A 15,739-nucleotide genomic window follows, 5' to 3' on the forward strand; every position below is an offset into this window, starting at 1 on the left:
TCAGCACGGTAACAGGTGCGACAATTGTAAAACATCACTGCTGCTGACGTCACAGGCATCCATGGGCTACGGTCAGCGCTTACCATCGGGCGGGCGGTATTCCTGTTAGCGACCATCATTGTATTATTTAAAAAAAACTTTATTATATCGAAAAAAAAACAGGTATTTCTCTTGCGAAGTTTATGTCAATTGTCACAAGACTTAAAATATTTTTCGTAATTCTTGACAGGAAATGAGTTCTGTGTCGGAATTTCGTGACAACTGTCGTGTTTCTTGTGACAATTGTCATTAGCTTCGCAAAATAAGTATTTATTTATTGGCAATATACTAAATGGAGTTACTTTATTATTAAAATTTTGGTGGCAAACAAGCACACCACCCGTCCGATGGTAAACGGTTACCGTAGCCTGAGACGTCAGCAACAGTGATATCGCCAATTGTCGCACTTGTCACCGTCGTGAAATAGGAATAGGGGCCAGAAATTAGCACACATTTTTATCAATTCCCTAATATTTATTTGTATACTAGCTTCTGCTAGCTACCTCGTCTGCGTGAAACCAAAGCCATGATGATTATTATGAACTATGATATGTCTTATCTCGGTCTTCGAACTATATCCATGCCAAATTCCATCTATATCGGTTCATTATATCTAAGCGTGAACAGGTAACTGAGGTAACAGACAGATGGACATACAGACAGACAAACGGACAGTCAGACAGAGTTACTTTCGCGTTTATAGTATTACTTAGTAGGGATTGAATGATGATCTACGCGTAATATTATTAAATAAAACACATATAACAACATTAACAACAACAGGGCCACAAAAATCGAAGTTCGCAAATTGCGGGCATCTTGCTCTGTCACTCTAATTACGCCTTCATTGGAGTAAAAGAGAAAGATCCCCCCAATTTGCGACTTTCGGTTTTCGCAGTAGGCCCTCAGGTCTCTGTTATTGGAAAATAAACTATTTATAGCCAAATTAATTGCCTCTTAAATGTTATAACCAAGTCAATATTTGGAGTTCGAAACTTTCGAAAGCACTTCTAAATTCCGCCGGAGCAATTAATGAAACTATTGCAGCCACTTCGTAACTATGCAGCCTGAAATTTACAGAAACAGCAGTGTTATAAATAACTATTTTATAAAAGGCTCATAAACTTGTAACTGGTGACTCTTTCTAACAGATAGGGTTGTCTCATGTTGTACCTTAATTTTGTACGTTTCATCTGTATTTGTTTTTACCAACGTGAACGCAATAAAGATATGATTATGATTAAATATAATAAATATTTATTACTGCAACTATAAATATCCAACAACTGAGATCAACTCGTATGAAATGCCAAAATTTTATCGATATCGATTTATAAAGTATTTTTTTTGCCCTCGCACTAATTGACGTCAAACCAAAATTTCCCCCGATAGACCAGGGTATGAATAGTTTTTATTGTCTTTCATACAGCGTCCAAATAGCGTTGAAGTACATTATATTAATTGTTCTTAAGATGTAGGCGACTGTACCCGACCGTAGCAGACGGGAAATGAATGAAGTTTGTTTACTTACGTCGGGTGAAAATGTGTGTTTCATAACAATCACTCCTACTCTGTATCTGCTCTACTTCTATTCTCAAAGCACTTGCATTCAGTTATAAGTTCATACCTATTATAGCTTGAGCTCTTGGTATAGGTACCTACCTACTTAATTTGCAAACGCAAGGAAATACTGTTTGTTCTAGAACTTGTTGTTCTAGAACTGATTTACTTACTCTTTGGCTACGGAACCCTAAAAATCAATTTCATCAGCCAACCTGCAGCAAATTTTTCATCAAATTCCTTTTTCAGTCTCGTAGATAAAATTCAACTTTCTTATTAGTTTTTAAAGAATAAAGAGAGTCTTTACAAGTGGGTTTGGTATAAAATAAACATCCTTATTCTTGTCTTTTAGGTAAGCGCTATATATAAGCGTTTAGATTAGCCTCTGATTTATACGCGATTTCGTGTAAACTCCGCGAAACGTGTTTCCGCTGAACACTTTGCGAAGTTAAAACACCGTTCTTTATATACTGTTTAAAGTATAGTCTACCATATTTACATTATATACTCGAACACAAGAACATCTTGTAAATAATATGTATATGTCACCGTAAAATTGTAAACACTCGTCATATTATAATCTCGCTACGATTATAATCTAACCTAACCTAACCTACGTTAGATTATAAACTAACGGGTTCACAATCTTACGGTGTCATATACAATAAATAGAACTGTGAATTAGTTTTAAAAAGTAAAGTTAAAAAAAACTAAAATACCTTCGCCATCTGTCCCCAGCTTCTTCTGATCATTATTTTATTATAAAAATGATATGAGCAGGACATCACTGTATAAATAGCGCTGTCTTTCTTACACGTGGATCCGCATCAGCGCCATAACCGTTTAATGTGATCCTTTACCGCCTTACTCGTGTTCCGGCTCCATTCAATAAAAGCGGCCAAGTGCGAGTCGGACTCGCCCATGAAGGGTTCCGTATTTAGGCGATTTATGACGTATAAAAAAAAACTACTTACTAGATCTCGTTCAAACCAATTTTCGGTGGAAGTTTACATGGTAATGTACATCATATATTTTTTTTAGTTTTATCATTCTCTTATTTTAAAAGTTACAGGGGGGGGGACACACATTTTACCACTTTGGAAGTGTCTCTCGCGCAAACTATTCAGTTTAGAAAAAAATGATATTAGAAACCTCAATATAATGGGTTTGATGAAAAAAAATTTTTTGAGTTTCAGTTCGAAGTATGGGGAACCCCAAAAATTTATTGTTTTTTTTCTATTTTTGTGTGAAAATCTTAATGCGGTTCACAGAATACATCTACTTACCAAGTTTCAACAGTATAGTTCTTATAGTTTCGGAGAAAAGTGGCTGTGACATACGGACGGACAGACAGACGGACAGACGGACAGACAGACAGACAGACAGACATGACGAATCTATAAGGGTTCCGTTTTTTGCCATTTGGCTACGGAACCCTAAAAACGCGCCTTATTGGGCGTTTTTAGGGTTCCGTAGCCAAATGGCAAAAAACGGAAGTAACGAGGAGGAGGAGAAAAAAAGTGTCCTAAGGTTTTTATTTCCATTCCGTCACCATTTTTCATAGACTTTGTATGGCGGTCGCGGAATGGAAATATCGAAAAATTTATGGAAATTTTGGGACACATTTTTTCTCCTATTAGGATAGAAAGAGCTCGTGATTCTGAGTAGAAATAACATAAAAAACCCAAATTTGAAAAAAAAGTATAGGGGACAACTTTAAAAAACAACGCCCTATTCCACTCCAAATTCCGCAAATCATTCAACCAGACATCCGAGACGCTACCCTAACGTCGGATTTACTCTAATCGTTTAGCCCCAAAATGTCTTCCATATAAAACACCCCAAAAGGCCTTTACTGATGCATTTACCCCATCAACATACGACATTTTGGTAAAATAAAGTTAGAAGTGAAATGAGGATTAAGACGAAAGTGGGGGTGTGGGAAAATGTATGAAAAGGCGCGCGGGTGCCTTTTCATACAAACGTAGTCCTCATTTTCCTCTCTGGATAACAGTCATTATTGAAAGTATTTTGACACAATTTGTTGTATTTCACCCACAGCTATGCCCCTACGTTGGATTATTTCGAATTTTTAATTATTATAAAAGTTAGGAGCATTTAAAAATGTGTATGAAATGTTTTTCGCCCCTAATTTTTACAATAATCAAAAAATCGAAAAAAGTCAAACGTAGAGGCATAGCTATGGTTAATACACATCAAATTCTGCAAAAATATTTTGCATAATGTCAATTACCTATTAAAGCCAGAGAGGGAACTACGTTTGTATGGAGAAGCGACGTTCCCCTTTCCTCTTTAGCTCGATGAGACTCTATTCATACGAATTGCCCGAAGGCTTGTAACTTTTCGTATTTATTATAATACCCCAAGTTTTTAGGGTTCCGTACCCAAAGGGTAAAAACGGGACCCTATTACTAAGACTCCGCTGTCCGTCCGTCCGTCCGTCCGTCCGTCCGTCTGTCACCAGGCTGTATCTCACGAACCGTGATAGCTAGACAGTTGAAATTTTCACAGATGATGTATTTCTGTTGCCGCTATAACAACAAATACTAAAAACAGAATAAAATAAAGATTTAAGTGGGGCTCCCATACAACAAACGTGATTTTTGACCGAAGTTAAGCAGCGTCGGGCGGGGTCAGTACTTGGATGGGTGACCGTTTTTTTGCTTGTTTTGCTCTATTTTTATTGATGGTGCGGAACCCTCCGTGCGCGAGTCCGACTCGCACTTGGCCGGTTTTTATTAATATTAGGTGGATCGGATGAAAAGTGTATAGATCATGTGCTCCTTATTATATACTTTCATTTGTTTGTCTTACTTTTAGGACGGAGAGATATAGGGCATTATCTATGAAAAGGGACCTTATTGTCGATGGACCTAACGCCGCACAGCGTTGTATTTATATCGGAGCATCGTTAATAATGGCGTAAGCGCCATCGACAATACGGTCCCTTTTCATAGATAACTCCACATATGCCTTGTATAAGACATTATCATAAAATACGGCATAAAAGCCACTTATGAGTAAAAGTACTCTTTTCTTACTTTTCTGTCTCCAGTTCTTCTAAAATAAAACAATTATATTATTCAGAAGAATAGGGTAGGTACCTATTTGACATTTTTTTATGAATGGTATCAGTCGATCAGCTTTGTTTTGAGGATCAAATATCTGTATGGGACCCATTGTCTTAAAGCAATACAAAAGTCACAAGTGAAATATTGATTTTTGACCGAAGTTAAGCAGCGTCGGGCGGGGTCAGTACTTGGATGGGTGACCGTTTTTTTGCTTGTTTTGCTCTATTTTTTGTTGATGGTGCGGAACCCTCCGTGCGCGAGTCCGACTCGCACTTGGCCGGTTTTTGGCTAGTTAATTTGATTAGGTTTATTAGTTAGGTTATTAAATAACTTAGTTAAGAATTAGCTTTAAGTTTTTTCGGACTCCGAACCAGCGGTTTCACTGGGACTCATCCATTTTACTACACAAAAATTATCTACGTAATTTTTATATTGTACAGTAAGCTGCAACGTTAAGTGGTCCTCCTGTATTGTATATAAAAGTGAATAGCTACACAGGCTCGGAATGAATTGTGTGATTAAAACTCGATATTACCTGGTGTGATTGAATCGAGGCGCGAACGATACCTCGGATTAAATGATGAATGGACATATTTGCTGAAAATTATGATTAAATTTCAGGTGAAACTTGTTTCTTAAGGCCCCCTAGGTTCGTGTTCGTCTCTCACTCTTATTAAGCGTAAGCAAAGAATAAATAATAGTAGGGGAAACTGGGGAGGGTTGATCACCCCTTTTGTTTTTAGCATACATTTTCTTAACTATTTGTAGTATTGAAAAACTTTATATACCATACGATTCAGAATTTATCTCTTCATTAATAGTTTGAATTAGAACAGATTTGTGCAATAAATTAGACCATTATTTAATGAAAACCCATACTGTTGACTTTTACCATGTGTCCCCTATGTAAGGGAGACTTGTTTACCCCTGGTCGGGAGCCTTGATCCTAGGGGGATCAAGTGACCCTGGTTCTTGGGACACATGGTAAACAGATTTTTACCATGTCTCCCCATACCAGATTCTCATTGATTATATAACTCGGATCGCTATTAGCAATGCATCTATAATTTGTAAAATACACAGCAAACATATATATATTACATCTTCCATGCTTTGAAGTTGTATTTCCGGTAATCAGATGTCTAAGCCGAAGGGATCAAGTCTTCCAGATTTGGGGACACTTGGTAAAAAGATTTTAAGCGGCAATGTCATATTTCGAGAGTAGTATCTACATTAATTTATTCACTTTATCTACAGAAAATTAATATATGAAGATATCAAACACATATTAATCCATAATCTTATACTTTTAAAAAACAATGTAATCGTATTATCCATAAAACAACATAAAATAGGGAATCTATTTTTGAACCAAAAAAAAGTTAAAAAAAAACAAAAATCTAAGTTATTAACATAAAATTTCTTGTAACAAGCTAAATTTTTTAAAGTTATTATGAAGGTATTTTTAGCGTCAGATACCTACAGCAATTTTAAATTTTTTACCCATCTCTGGTCGTTATTGTTTACTATAATAAATAAGTTTAGAAATTTACTGCTCACGTTTCGAGGACGGTGTTTGAGCTGCATAATCCTAAAATCCTTTCTATGGACCGTCGGTTCTATACATAAGGTACATAAGGTCGGAAAGCCATTGAAATAGCATTTCATCCATAAAAACAAATATCGCCGGTTGAAAACCAAATATCGTTATAAGTGTTGTTTGTCGCCCGAGTGTGTAAAACGTTTAACTTGATAAACAAGACCAAGTGCGGGTAGTTCGTAAAATGTTGATGTCAACTTTAGTTAGTCTTTTCAAAGGCCACGGGTATAATTCCGTTTTTGGAGTTCGGAGTCGGTTGTATAATTAAAAACTGAATTATACGCCATTAAATCCGTACTTTAATAAATAAGTCGTACTTTTGCGGCATGATTTACTAAAGAAAATAAAATATTTATGAGAGCTCTATGAATCATTTTGTAAGTAAATTTATTACAATGTATACTTGATCGCTTTGGGGGTGACATGATCCCGGAATCATATCTGCCCTGAAGAAAAAGACAAAGTCTCCCCATACACAGTAAGATTATAAAACGTGCCGTACTCGAAACGTGTGTTCGCGTATATCAATGTAATCCAAGTTAATCATCACTTCAATAAACAACAAATAAAATAAGCATACTGACTAACATCATTTCCATCTCATATTATAAAATAAATCCAGTTAAAGCTTACCGAAAATTGAATATAGTACGCAGAAAATCTTTGACCGTCCGCCATTTTTGAACCACTGACTTTTCCGATACAGTGCCATGACAGAACGTGAAGTTAGGAACGAATGAATGAGTGTTACCATTGCAAAAAAATGTATCTCGTTTGGTCGACCCTCCCCACCCTCACCTACTAAGTACAGAAGACTCACTCTCTAACAAAACGCGTCTGTTACGATCAGCACAGATATGGCCGCTAGGTGGCGACAGCGCCACGCGCGGCTTATGGCTTTCCCCAAAATTGGGGCCGAACGGATGTACTTTTAGCTACCTGTAGCAAAGCGACGAAATTGCGGAGTGGGACACGCCTGGCGTAAGCGTGGGCGAGATGGATGTGAGAGGTCTCGAAATTTGATAAGTGCCTTTTAGACCTATGTTTGTGATATTTTTCTATCGAGCGAAAGTCAAAAATCAGCACTCGAATCGATGAAATCACTAGAGAAAATCCTCAAAATTGCTAATTAAAGTTTTGGCAACTGTATTGTGATCTAAAAAAGCGGTACAATTGTTCAAAAAGTCAGCTCTTTGAACCTATGGTACCTATGAGCAAATAACAAAAAAAAATATTCTCGAGACTACATCACCATTTTGAAAACCAATACTATTAAAAAAAACCGGCCAAGTGCGAGCCGGACTCACGTTCCAAGGGTTCCGTACTAAATCCGACTCACGCTTGACTGCACATTTCTAATAGGTTTTCCTGTCATCTATAGGTAAAGAACTATTTTGTGTATTTTTTCAAAATTGTTTACCAGTGGTTTCGGAGATAAAGAGGTGGGGGGAATGGCCGGACAGAGAGACAGACGGACGCACCAGTGATCCTATAAGGGTTCCGTTGTTTTCCTTTTGAGGTACGGAACCCTAAACATAACAAAGGTTTGCTTATGAATGAGGACAAAAAACTACAAATCACAGCAAAGTTGTCACTTCCCGGCCGCCAGCTCCAGATCGGAGATAAGCGCAATGAACAAGTTTTGATGGAAAAGTAATCCGCGAAATATTCGCCAAACCTAATAAAAGACTGTTCGAATATTGTGCGATGAAATGATGGACCGTATTCTGTGGCGAACTTTGGTAAAACTTTGACTGTAATAGAAACGATTAGAAGCAATACACTTATCTATGACATTTTACTCGTAAATAAGAACGTTGACATGCTCATACATAAAAGTTACTACTGGATAAGCTCTGGTCACTTTTTTTTTTTAACTGAAGCAAAAAAAATACAATCATACCTATTGACCATTTTCAAATTTAGACCTTACTAAAAATTTAATTGATACTTGTAGAATTTAATTAAAAAATGGCACCAGATAGTCTAAAAGAGTCTTATTCACCACATCACACATTTATAACCCTCATTCGTGCCTTGAAATACACGCAACGCTCAAGATTCCACTTTACGAACCACTCGCTACGCTCGTGGCTCAATTTTGGAATCTTTCGCTTGCTCAACAACAACTAAACCCTTTGTTATGAAACAAATAACTATGTATTACTTATTTAAAACACATACCTTACCTAGACTTATATTGACCGGAATATGAACCGTGATTACTTTTTCGAGCTCCCGATATTTCGACGCAGTTAAGTACATGCATCTTACAAAACAATGTAACAATACAAAAGGTAATCATGGTTCATATCCCAGTCAATATGTCTAGTGAATCTAACCCTGAATCATTCAAAACTGTCATGCCTTACCTACATACAGAAAATAGGTACCTAAAGCGTCAAAATAAAGAGTTTTCACCCTACCTCTGATTTCAAATATACCTACTTTGTTCGGAAACTTTTTTGCGAAACGTCGACAACCGAAAATTTATTGATTAAAAAACTCGCGTGCCCTGACACCCTGACCGAGCGTCATCAGAATCGAGACAAAAAGTTGCGTCTGCCGGGGCCCGCTGCGAAATGAGAAAAGTTCCAAAAACGAAACAAGCGGCCTTTTCATTTATTCCCGTGTCGCGCTTAACGGAAATTGGAGGACTCAAAAAAGTAATATATGGTTTTTTGATTGTTTACAGTACGGCTACCATCAGTTTGGCACTGACATAAACGCCGCTCGTACTGGCATATTAGTGCAAACGAGATGTATAGAAAGTAAATTACGTTCTCGATAGCGTAAATGTCCGTTTTGACACTGTCAGTGAGTCAAGGTACGGGCTCTATACCATGAATGTTACCGTTAAAACTCGTTTTTAGCTAAAGTGCGATTTCCGAATTGCGATTTGCGATTTGGTGAAAAAGCTAGTTTTAGTTTTCACTTAAAACGGGTTTTTATGGTAACATATCTGAGATTTCTTATAATAACACCTACTTGTAATTATGAAATATATGCAAAAACATTACACTCCATTTTGACACACATGTAACCACTATAAAGGATGACTCACGTTAGGCCGGGCCGTATCCGGGCCCGAGCTTCCGGAACTTACTTTTCTATGACAGATGACCGGTAATCACGTGATGCTTTCCATAGAAAACGAAACTCTGGAAGCTCCGGCCCGGACACGGCCCGGTCTAACGTGAGTCATCCTTAAGGCAGTCAGTGGGCAATAATAAACATACATCGGGGTTTTCGATGCGGGAATGTTTTACACTAGCCAAATAACAGGTAAAAACTTTAAAAAACGATACTAATTTAACATTTCTAAGCCCATTTGGACCTTACTACCTACGTTTAATTCATAGTTTGGTAATTATTTTACAATAAACAAAGTTATAAATACACGAAATCATTCCCGCACCGAATACCCCGATGTTTGATAATAAAAGTCTGCAACGTTCGCAAATCGAGCCCCTGCGAATATCACCCTTTAATCCGTGAGCCAACAATGTTATTGCACTCAGCATTGCTGCCATGGGCAGATGCTGCAAATTAAACTACGCTTATGGCTTTAACTTTCAACCGCTGTAAAGAGAAATGTGATGAAAAGAGTGTGATGATTTAAGCATTTATAGGTACTTTATTACCGATTCAATTCGAAATACGTAACATCACTATCATTACATAGTACATATAAAACAAAGTCGCTTCCCGCTGTCTGTCTGTCCCCATGTATGCTTAGATAGATAGATGTATTATATATATTCATCCCCTTTTTAACCCCCTTAGGGGTTAAAATTTTAATAACGTTTAAATAATGTTATTTTGCTATCTTATGTTATGCCTTTCTAAGAAGTTTCAAAGCAATTGTAATGGATTCAAACTTTCAACCCCTTTTTAACCCTGTTAGGGGATGAATTTTTAAAAACGTTGAAATTACTTTTCCTGTCTTATAATAATATACCCATATACAAAGTTTCAAGTCCCACACTCACAAAAATATTTGATCTCCATACAAATTTTCAACCCCTTTTTCACCACCTTGGGGGATGAATTTTCGAAAACACTGAAATTACTTTTCTTGTTTTTTAATATAATACATTTTTACAAAGTTTTAAATTCCTAGCTTAAAATAAAACTTGAACCCCATACAACCTTTCATCCCCTTTTTAACCCCCTTAGGGGTTGAATTTTTCAAAATCGCTTCTTATCTCTTGTACACTTTATAAATGCAACCTAGTGTGCAAATTTCAACTTTCTAGCTTTTGTAGTTTCGGCTCTGCGTTGATGAATCAGTCAGTCAGTCAGTCAGTCAGTCAGGAGTCCTGACAAAAAAATCTGATCAAATACATGTCTGTTTATTATTAATAAACAGACATGTATTTGATCAGATTTTTTTCTCCACATGTGTTCTATTTTCGATGAGTAAAGGGGCCCACTAATTACTAGTTCGCCGGACGATATCAGCCTGTCAGTTAAACGCAAAAGGTGACAGTTCCGAACAACTGACAGACTGATATCGTCCGGGGGACTGGTAATCAGTGGGCCCCTTTAGACTGACATTCGTTTGTTATTTTGAAAAATTTTTTTTGGTAAAGGGTTAAACCCGTACTCGGGTGTGGACCAGTACTTACAAATAGTGAGGCCTCCATAGAACTCATCCATATCCGTATAGTACTTTATAGGTCCTAAATATTTGTTTGACATGACTGTTTACCTAAGTTTTTTTTGTTACAGGCAAAGTTAGAGACCAAGGCGTTAAAGGCGAAAAGGCCGGGATTCACGGACGACCGTTACAACGAGACTTCTTATTACATCGAAAATGGTAACACTTTCCTAACCTACAATTGTAGTGACTTAAGTAACGCACGCGAATAAGCACGTTTAACGTAACTTAAGGGGCCCACTGATTAACAGTCCGCCGGACGGTATCGGCCTGTCATGCAGTTGTTCGGAACTGTCAAGTTTTTGTTCTAACTGACAGGCCGATACCGTCCGGCGGACTGTTAGTTAGTGCCCGCCCCTTTAGAGGATTCTACATTAGAAACGTTAATAATTGCAACAGTCAATCTGCTTATTAGTACCCGTACCATGAGTCACTGACAGTGTCAAAACTGACACATAGCTAACGTCTACGTAATTTATTTTCTATACATTTCGCTCGCATTAATATGCGAGTACGACCGAGATGCATAAAAAGTAAGTTACGTTCTTGATAGCGTTTATGTCAGTGCCAAACTAGTGGTAGTCACAAAGTTCCTTTTATATTGAATAGCACAATCGCTTGTAACTCTATCCATCCCTTTCCTTGCACACTCAAAAGAAGAGTATTACCGCTGTTATATCGAATCAATTGGCGTCGATTTCTAACGTCTCATCTGCCAATCTTTCTGTCCAATAAATTGGATTGGGGTAAGTGGGTCAGGAGGAGAAAATGACAGAGGTAAAGCTTGACGCGTGGCGGTACAAAATGGGCGTTTTTATACCGCGACCGTTCACCTAATCGTTGTAACGGATATGACAGGCGTTTTGCACGTAGAAGTCACATGCACGTTGCCAATCGTTAACTTGTTTATGAAGGTTACATTTACGTGAAAGTATTCGGATTCAGACTACACCAGTTTTACTGCTGCAGTATTGCAGCGCAACATTACTGTGTACCTTTATTTCCGACATTTCGACTTTTCGACACAGGATTCACTGTCTGTTATATGTCAAAATCGATGTTACTGGACTATTGACATTTGCGGCAGCAATGTCGCGCTGCAATACTGCAGCGGTAATGCTGGTGTATTCTCAATCCGAACGGTACCTTAACGCTGCCACAGTCGACATCCGGATATCACCTTTAGGATTGGCTTGATCGATAGCTTGGATTAAATCAATCATCATCATCTTCCTCGCGTTATCCCGGCATTTTGCCACGGCTCATGGGAGCCTGGGGTCCGCTTGGCAACTAATCCCAGTAATTGGCGTGGGCACTAGTTTTTACGAAAGCGACTGCCATCTGACCTTCCAACCCACAGGGTAAACTTGGCCCGTATTGGGATTATTCCAGTTTCCTCACGATGTTTTCCTTCACCGAAAAGCGACTGCTAAATATCAAATGATAATTTCGTACATAAGTTCCGAAAAACTCATTGGTACGAGCCGGGGTTCGAAGCCGCGACCTCCGGATTGCAAGTCGCACGCTCTTACCGCTAGGCCACCAGCGCTTGGATTAAATCAATTGTCACCATCTTTCTATCACAATCTATCACCAAAATATCTGGCAATCAATAAACACTTTAAAATTTAGAAATATAATTGTAGTGTACTTTGAATAGAATGGCCAAGTACGTCTCGGCCGCTTCAAAATGCAGTCACACGCGTAACAGCTTAAATCACAACAAATGCAGACAGACAAATCGGTGGCAGCCATTTTGAGCTAGCTCAGACTGCAGACGCAGCTCTGCACAGTAGTCGGCTTTCATACGTTTGCCCATTCACGGACAGACTGTAGATACCTAAGACCGCTCAGTTTGGATTATTCCGTTATCAGTGGCCTTTGTATGCTCTCGTATGGTATGCGTGCAGGCTATGATGATCGTACGAGTAAAGCATGCCAGCCGGAAAGGGCTCAAAATCCGACTAGTGTCAGTACCTCATAATGTATACTAGCGACCCGCCCCGGCTTCGCACTGATTAACAAATTGTACATAAACCTTCCATGAATCTATCTATTAAAAAAAACGCATAAAAATCCGTTGCGTAGTTTTAAAAATCTAAGCATACATAGGGACAGATAGACAGCGGGAAGCGACTTTGTTTTATACTATGTAGTGATAGACAATAACTTGCGACTAAAAATTCAAGAAGGTGAAACCGTTGTCGTATAAACAGTTTAAAATATGTCTCACGCAAGTTTAATATCGAACTTGCATCGGTTTACCGAGCGCAACTTCGAGTCATTATTTTTCTGATATTTTATAGTTGTGAAATTTTGATTTGGACGAACGCGTTTTTTTTTTTTCAAAAACCGTCAGTTTTTTAGAAGAATCACTAAATAAACCTAACCTAAGCGAGGGCTTAGGTTAGGTTTATGAGGAGGCTACACGATGTTTTTTTCATCAAAAAAACTTTTTCGGGCAAATATAATTTCGGCCAAACATTTTCATATCGGTACCTAAGTACCTACCTATACAAAATATAACTTAATGGAGTCACATTTTAGAGATATGGGCCATTAGTAATATTTTAGCACGACAGCGAAAAAGTTTACCGACCTAACGCTTTGGCGTGCAGTTTTTATATCTTGATAAGTTGATATGCGCGCTGTAAAAATCCATTAGACGAAGGTTGAAAAAAAAACTTATTAATAAGTTTCCGAATTTTACTATTGACATGGCATCACAAAGGTTAACAGGCGTCACTTATATCTAATATAAGTATGCAATTATACATGAAAAATATAAGAAATGTGGATGTATTCTTATATATTTCTAGGTACCTATTCCAGAATATAACTAGAGGACATAATATTAGAAAGTAGGGAATGCTCCCGGTACTGAATTTTTTCAAACAATGGAGTCAAACAAAAGTCGCTATATATAATGTACCGAATTTTCCGCAGATGGATTTGGCCGCATTTTTATATGACCTCTACTCCAAAAGACCTGAAATGTACCTAGGCATATCTCGTTTCAAATGTTAATTTCGATAATGTAGGTACAAAACAAAGAATCGTAACGTTTTAGCAGCAATAATAAACTTTGAAAAGGGACCAGAGATGGGGAAATTAGTTAAAATTACGCTTTCTACGCCGACACCAACCCATTTAACTGTCAAATTAAATCGATTCTCAATCTTAAACGGAACCCTAACAATTTTACCGAGTCATAGAGAAGAATGGGGCTTTTTAATAATGGCTAGTGGCAGGTTTTCGTTGAGTCATGGGACTGCAATGCCGTTTTTCAGTTAATTTGCATTTGAGTTACTTTTGAGCGGGCCTTTTTATGGGGTGGATTGAAATTTATGCTATAACCGATTTAATGGGTTAGGGTGAATTTAATTTAGTGGACGGATTTGTGTATTTTAAGGTGGAATCCGCTTAGGTTCGATCAATAAACATTTCACACTTAAATTAGAATAGAATAGAATACATTTATTTACGTCACATCGTAGTACATCAGTTTACATAAGAGAGGGTATAAAAGAAACGGACTTCAATCGGTATGGCGGTTTTGGTTTTGTACTTATTTTATAACTGAACAGTGAACATGTATCACTAGCGGCGCGTATAGTAAATTTCTAGGCAAGCTGGAGCTAATTTTCCTTAAATTTTCTTCATGAGCTCTAGAAAATGTACTCAACCTCTGGGAATCAAGTAATGGACGCTTCGCTACTAATACGTATCACTACATAGTATAAAACAAAGTCGTTTCCCGCTGTTTGTCCCTATGTATGCTTAGATCTTTAAAACTACGCAACGGATTTTGATGCGGTTTCTTTTAATAGATAGAGTGATTCAAGAGGAAGGTAACCCGTTCGAAACCAGGGCGGGTCGAAATTAAGTATAAATAGAATATATTAGCTCTAAGGTACTGGCATTCACATAGATATCTAGGGACTGGCTTTACGGGCAATAATAATGAGGTATGACAGGGGCCAGTACAGCGGTGTGAAATGGCTACAATGCGATTGGTTGATGAGTTCGCATCACGCGCGCGATTGGTTGACGAGTTCGTATTACGCGCGCTAATTAGGTCGCAACTAGTTGCGTTAGACTGCACGATTGGCTTGGAATTCGTGAGTAACACCGCTGAACTAGTACCATTTTTAGTGCCCCATTAGCCCGTCCTTAGATATTATACGTCAATGGGTACTGGCCTGTACAGAAACCTATAGGTACTTGGTTGGTGATATGTTCTGGCAGACCATTTTTATAAGTGTTAATTTCAGTTTAACAGCTATATAAAGTTGTCCCTTCTTTCCAGGCCTCAGAAAAGTATACCCCTACTACTTCACATTCACCACATTCACAAAAGGCCGGTGGGTCGGCGAGAAGATCCTCGACGTGTTCGCGCGCGAATTCCGCGCGCACCCCGCGGCCGAGTACGAACGCTGCATCCGAGCGGGCACGCTGACGGTCAACTATGAGAGGGTGGATCCCGATTATAGGCTGAAGCATAATGATCTGCTCGCTAATGTTGTGCATAGGTAAGATTTAAAAACTTGTTTAATGTAATAGTTTGAGGTTCGTTCACATTGCTGTTTACTTTTGTAGAGTGACACCGCGCAACACGGCAACGTTAGGTTACTTACCTAAGTAGTTACTTACAGTAAGTAACACGGCAACGTTAGGTTACTTACCTAAGTAGTTACTTACAGTAAGTTGCGACACCGCAACACCGCGCAACACGGCAACGTTAGGTTACTTACCTAAGTAGTTACTTACAGTAAGTAACTACTT

General features: G+C 38.1%; 1 protein-coding gene across 3 annotated transcripts in view; it reads left to right on the forward strand.

Moving 5' to 3' along the window:
• LOC134648323 (pseudouridylate synthase RPUSD2-like) overlaps positions 1-15,739 on the forward strand; it is a 625,507-nt gene that overhangs the window by 585,634 nt on the left and 24,134 nt on the right. For all 3 annotated transcript variants that reach the window (XM_063502826.1, XM_063502825.1, XM_063502827.1), the window contains 2 exons: positions 11,026-11,113; positions 15,264-15,486. In XM_063502826.1, the coding sequence (XP_063358896.1) occupies positions 11,026-11,113; positions 15,264-15,486 (311 nt within the window). The remainder of the gene's footprint in view (positions 1-11,025; positions 11,114-15,263; positions 15,487-15,739) is intronic.

The sequence above is a fragment of the Cydia amplana genome, chromosome 5, assembly GCF_948474715.1.
Source record: "Cydia amplana chromosome 5, ilCydAmpl1.1, whole genome shotgun sequence".
NCBI classification, from domain to species: Eukaryota; Metazoa; Arthropoda; class Insecta; order Lepidoptera; family Tortricidae; genus Cydia; species Cydia amplana.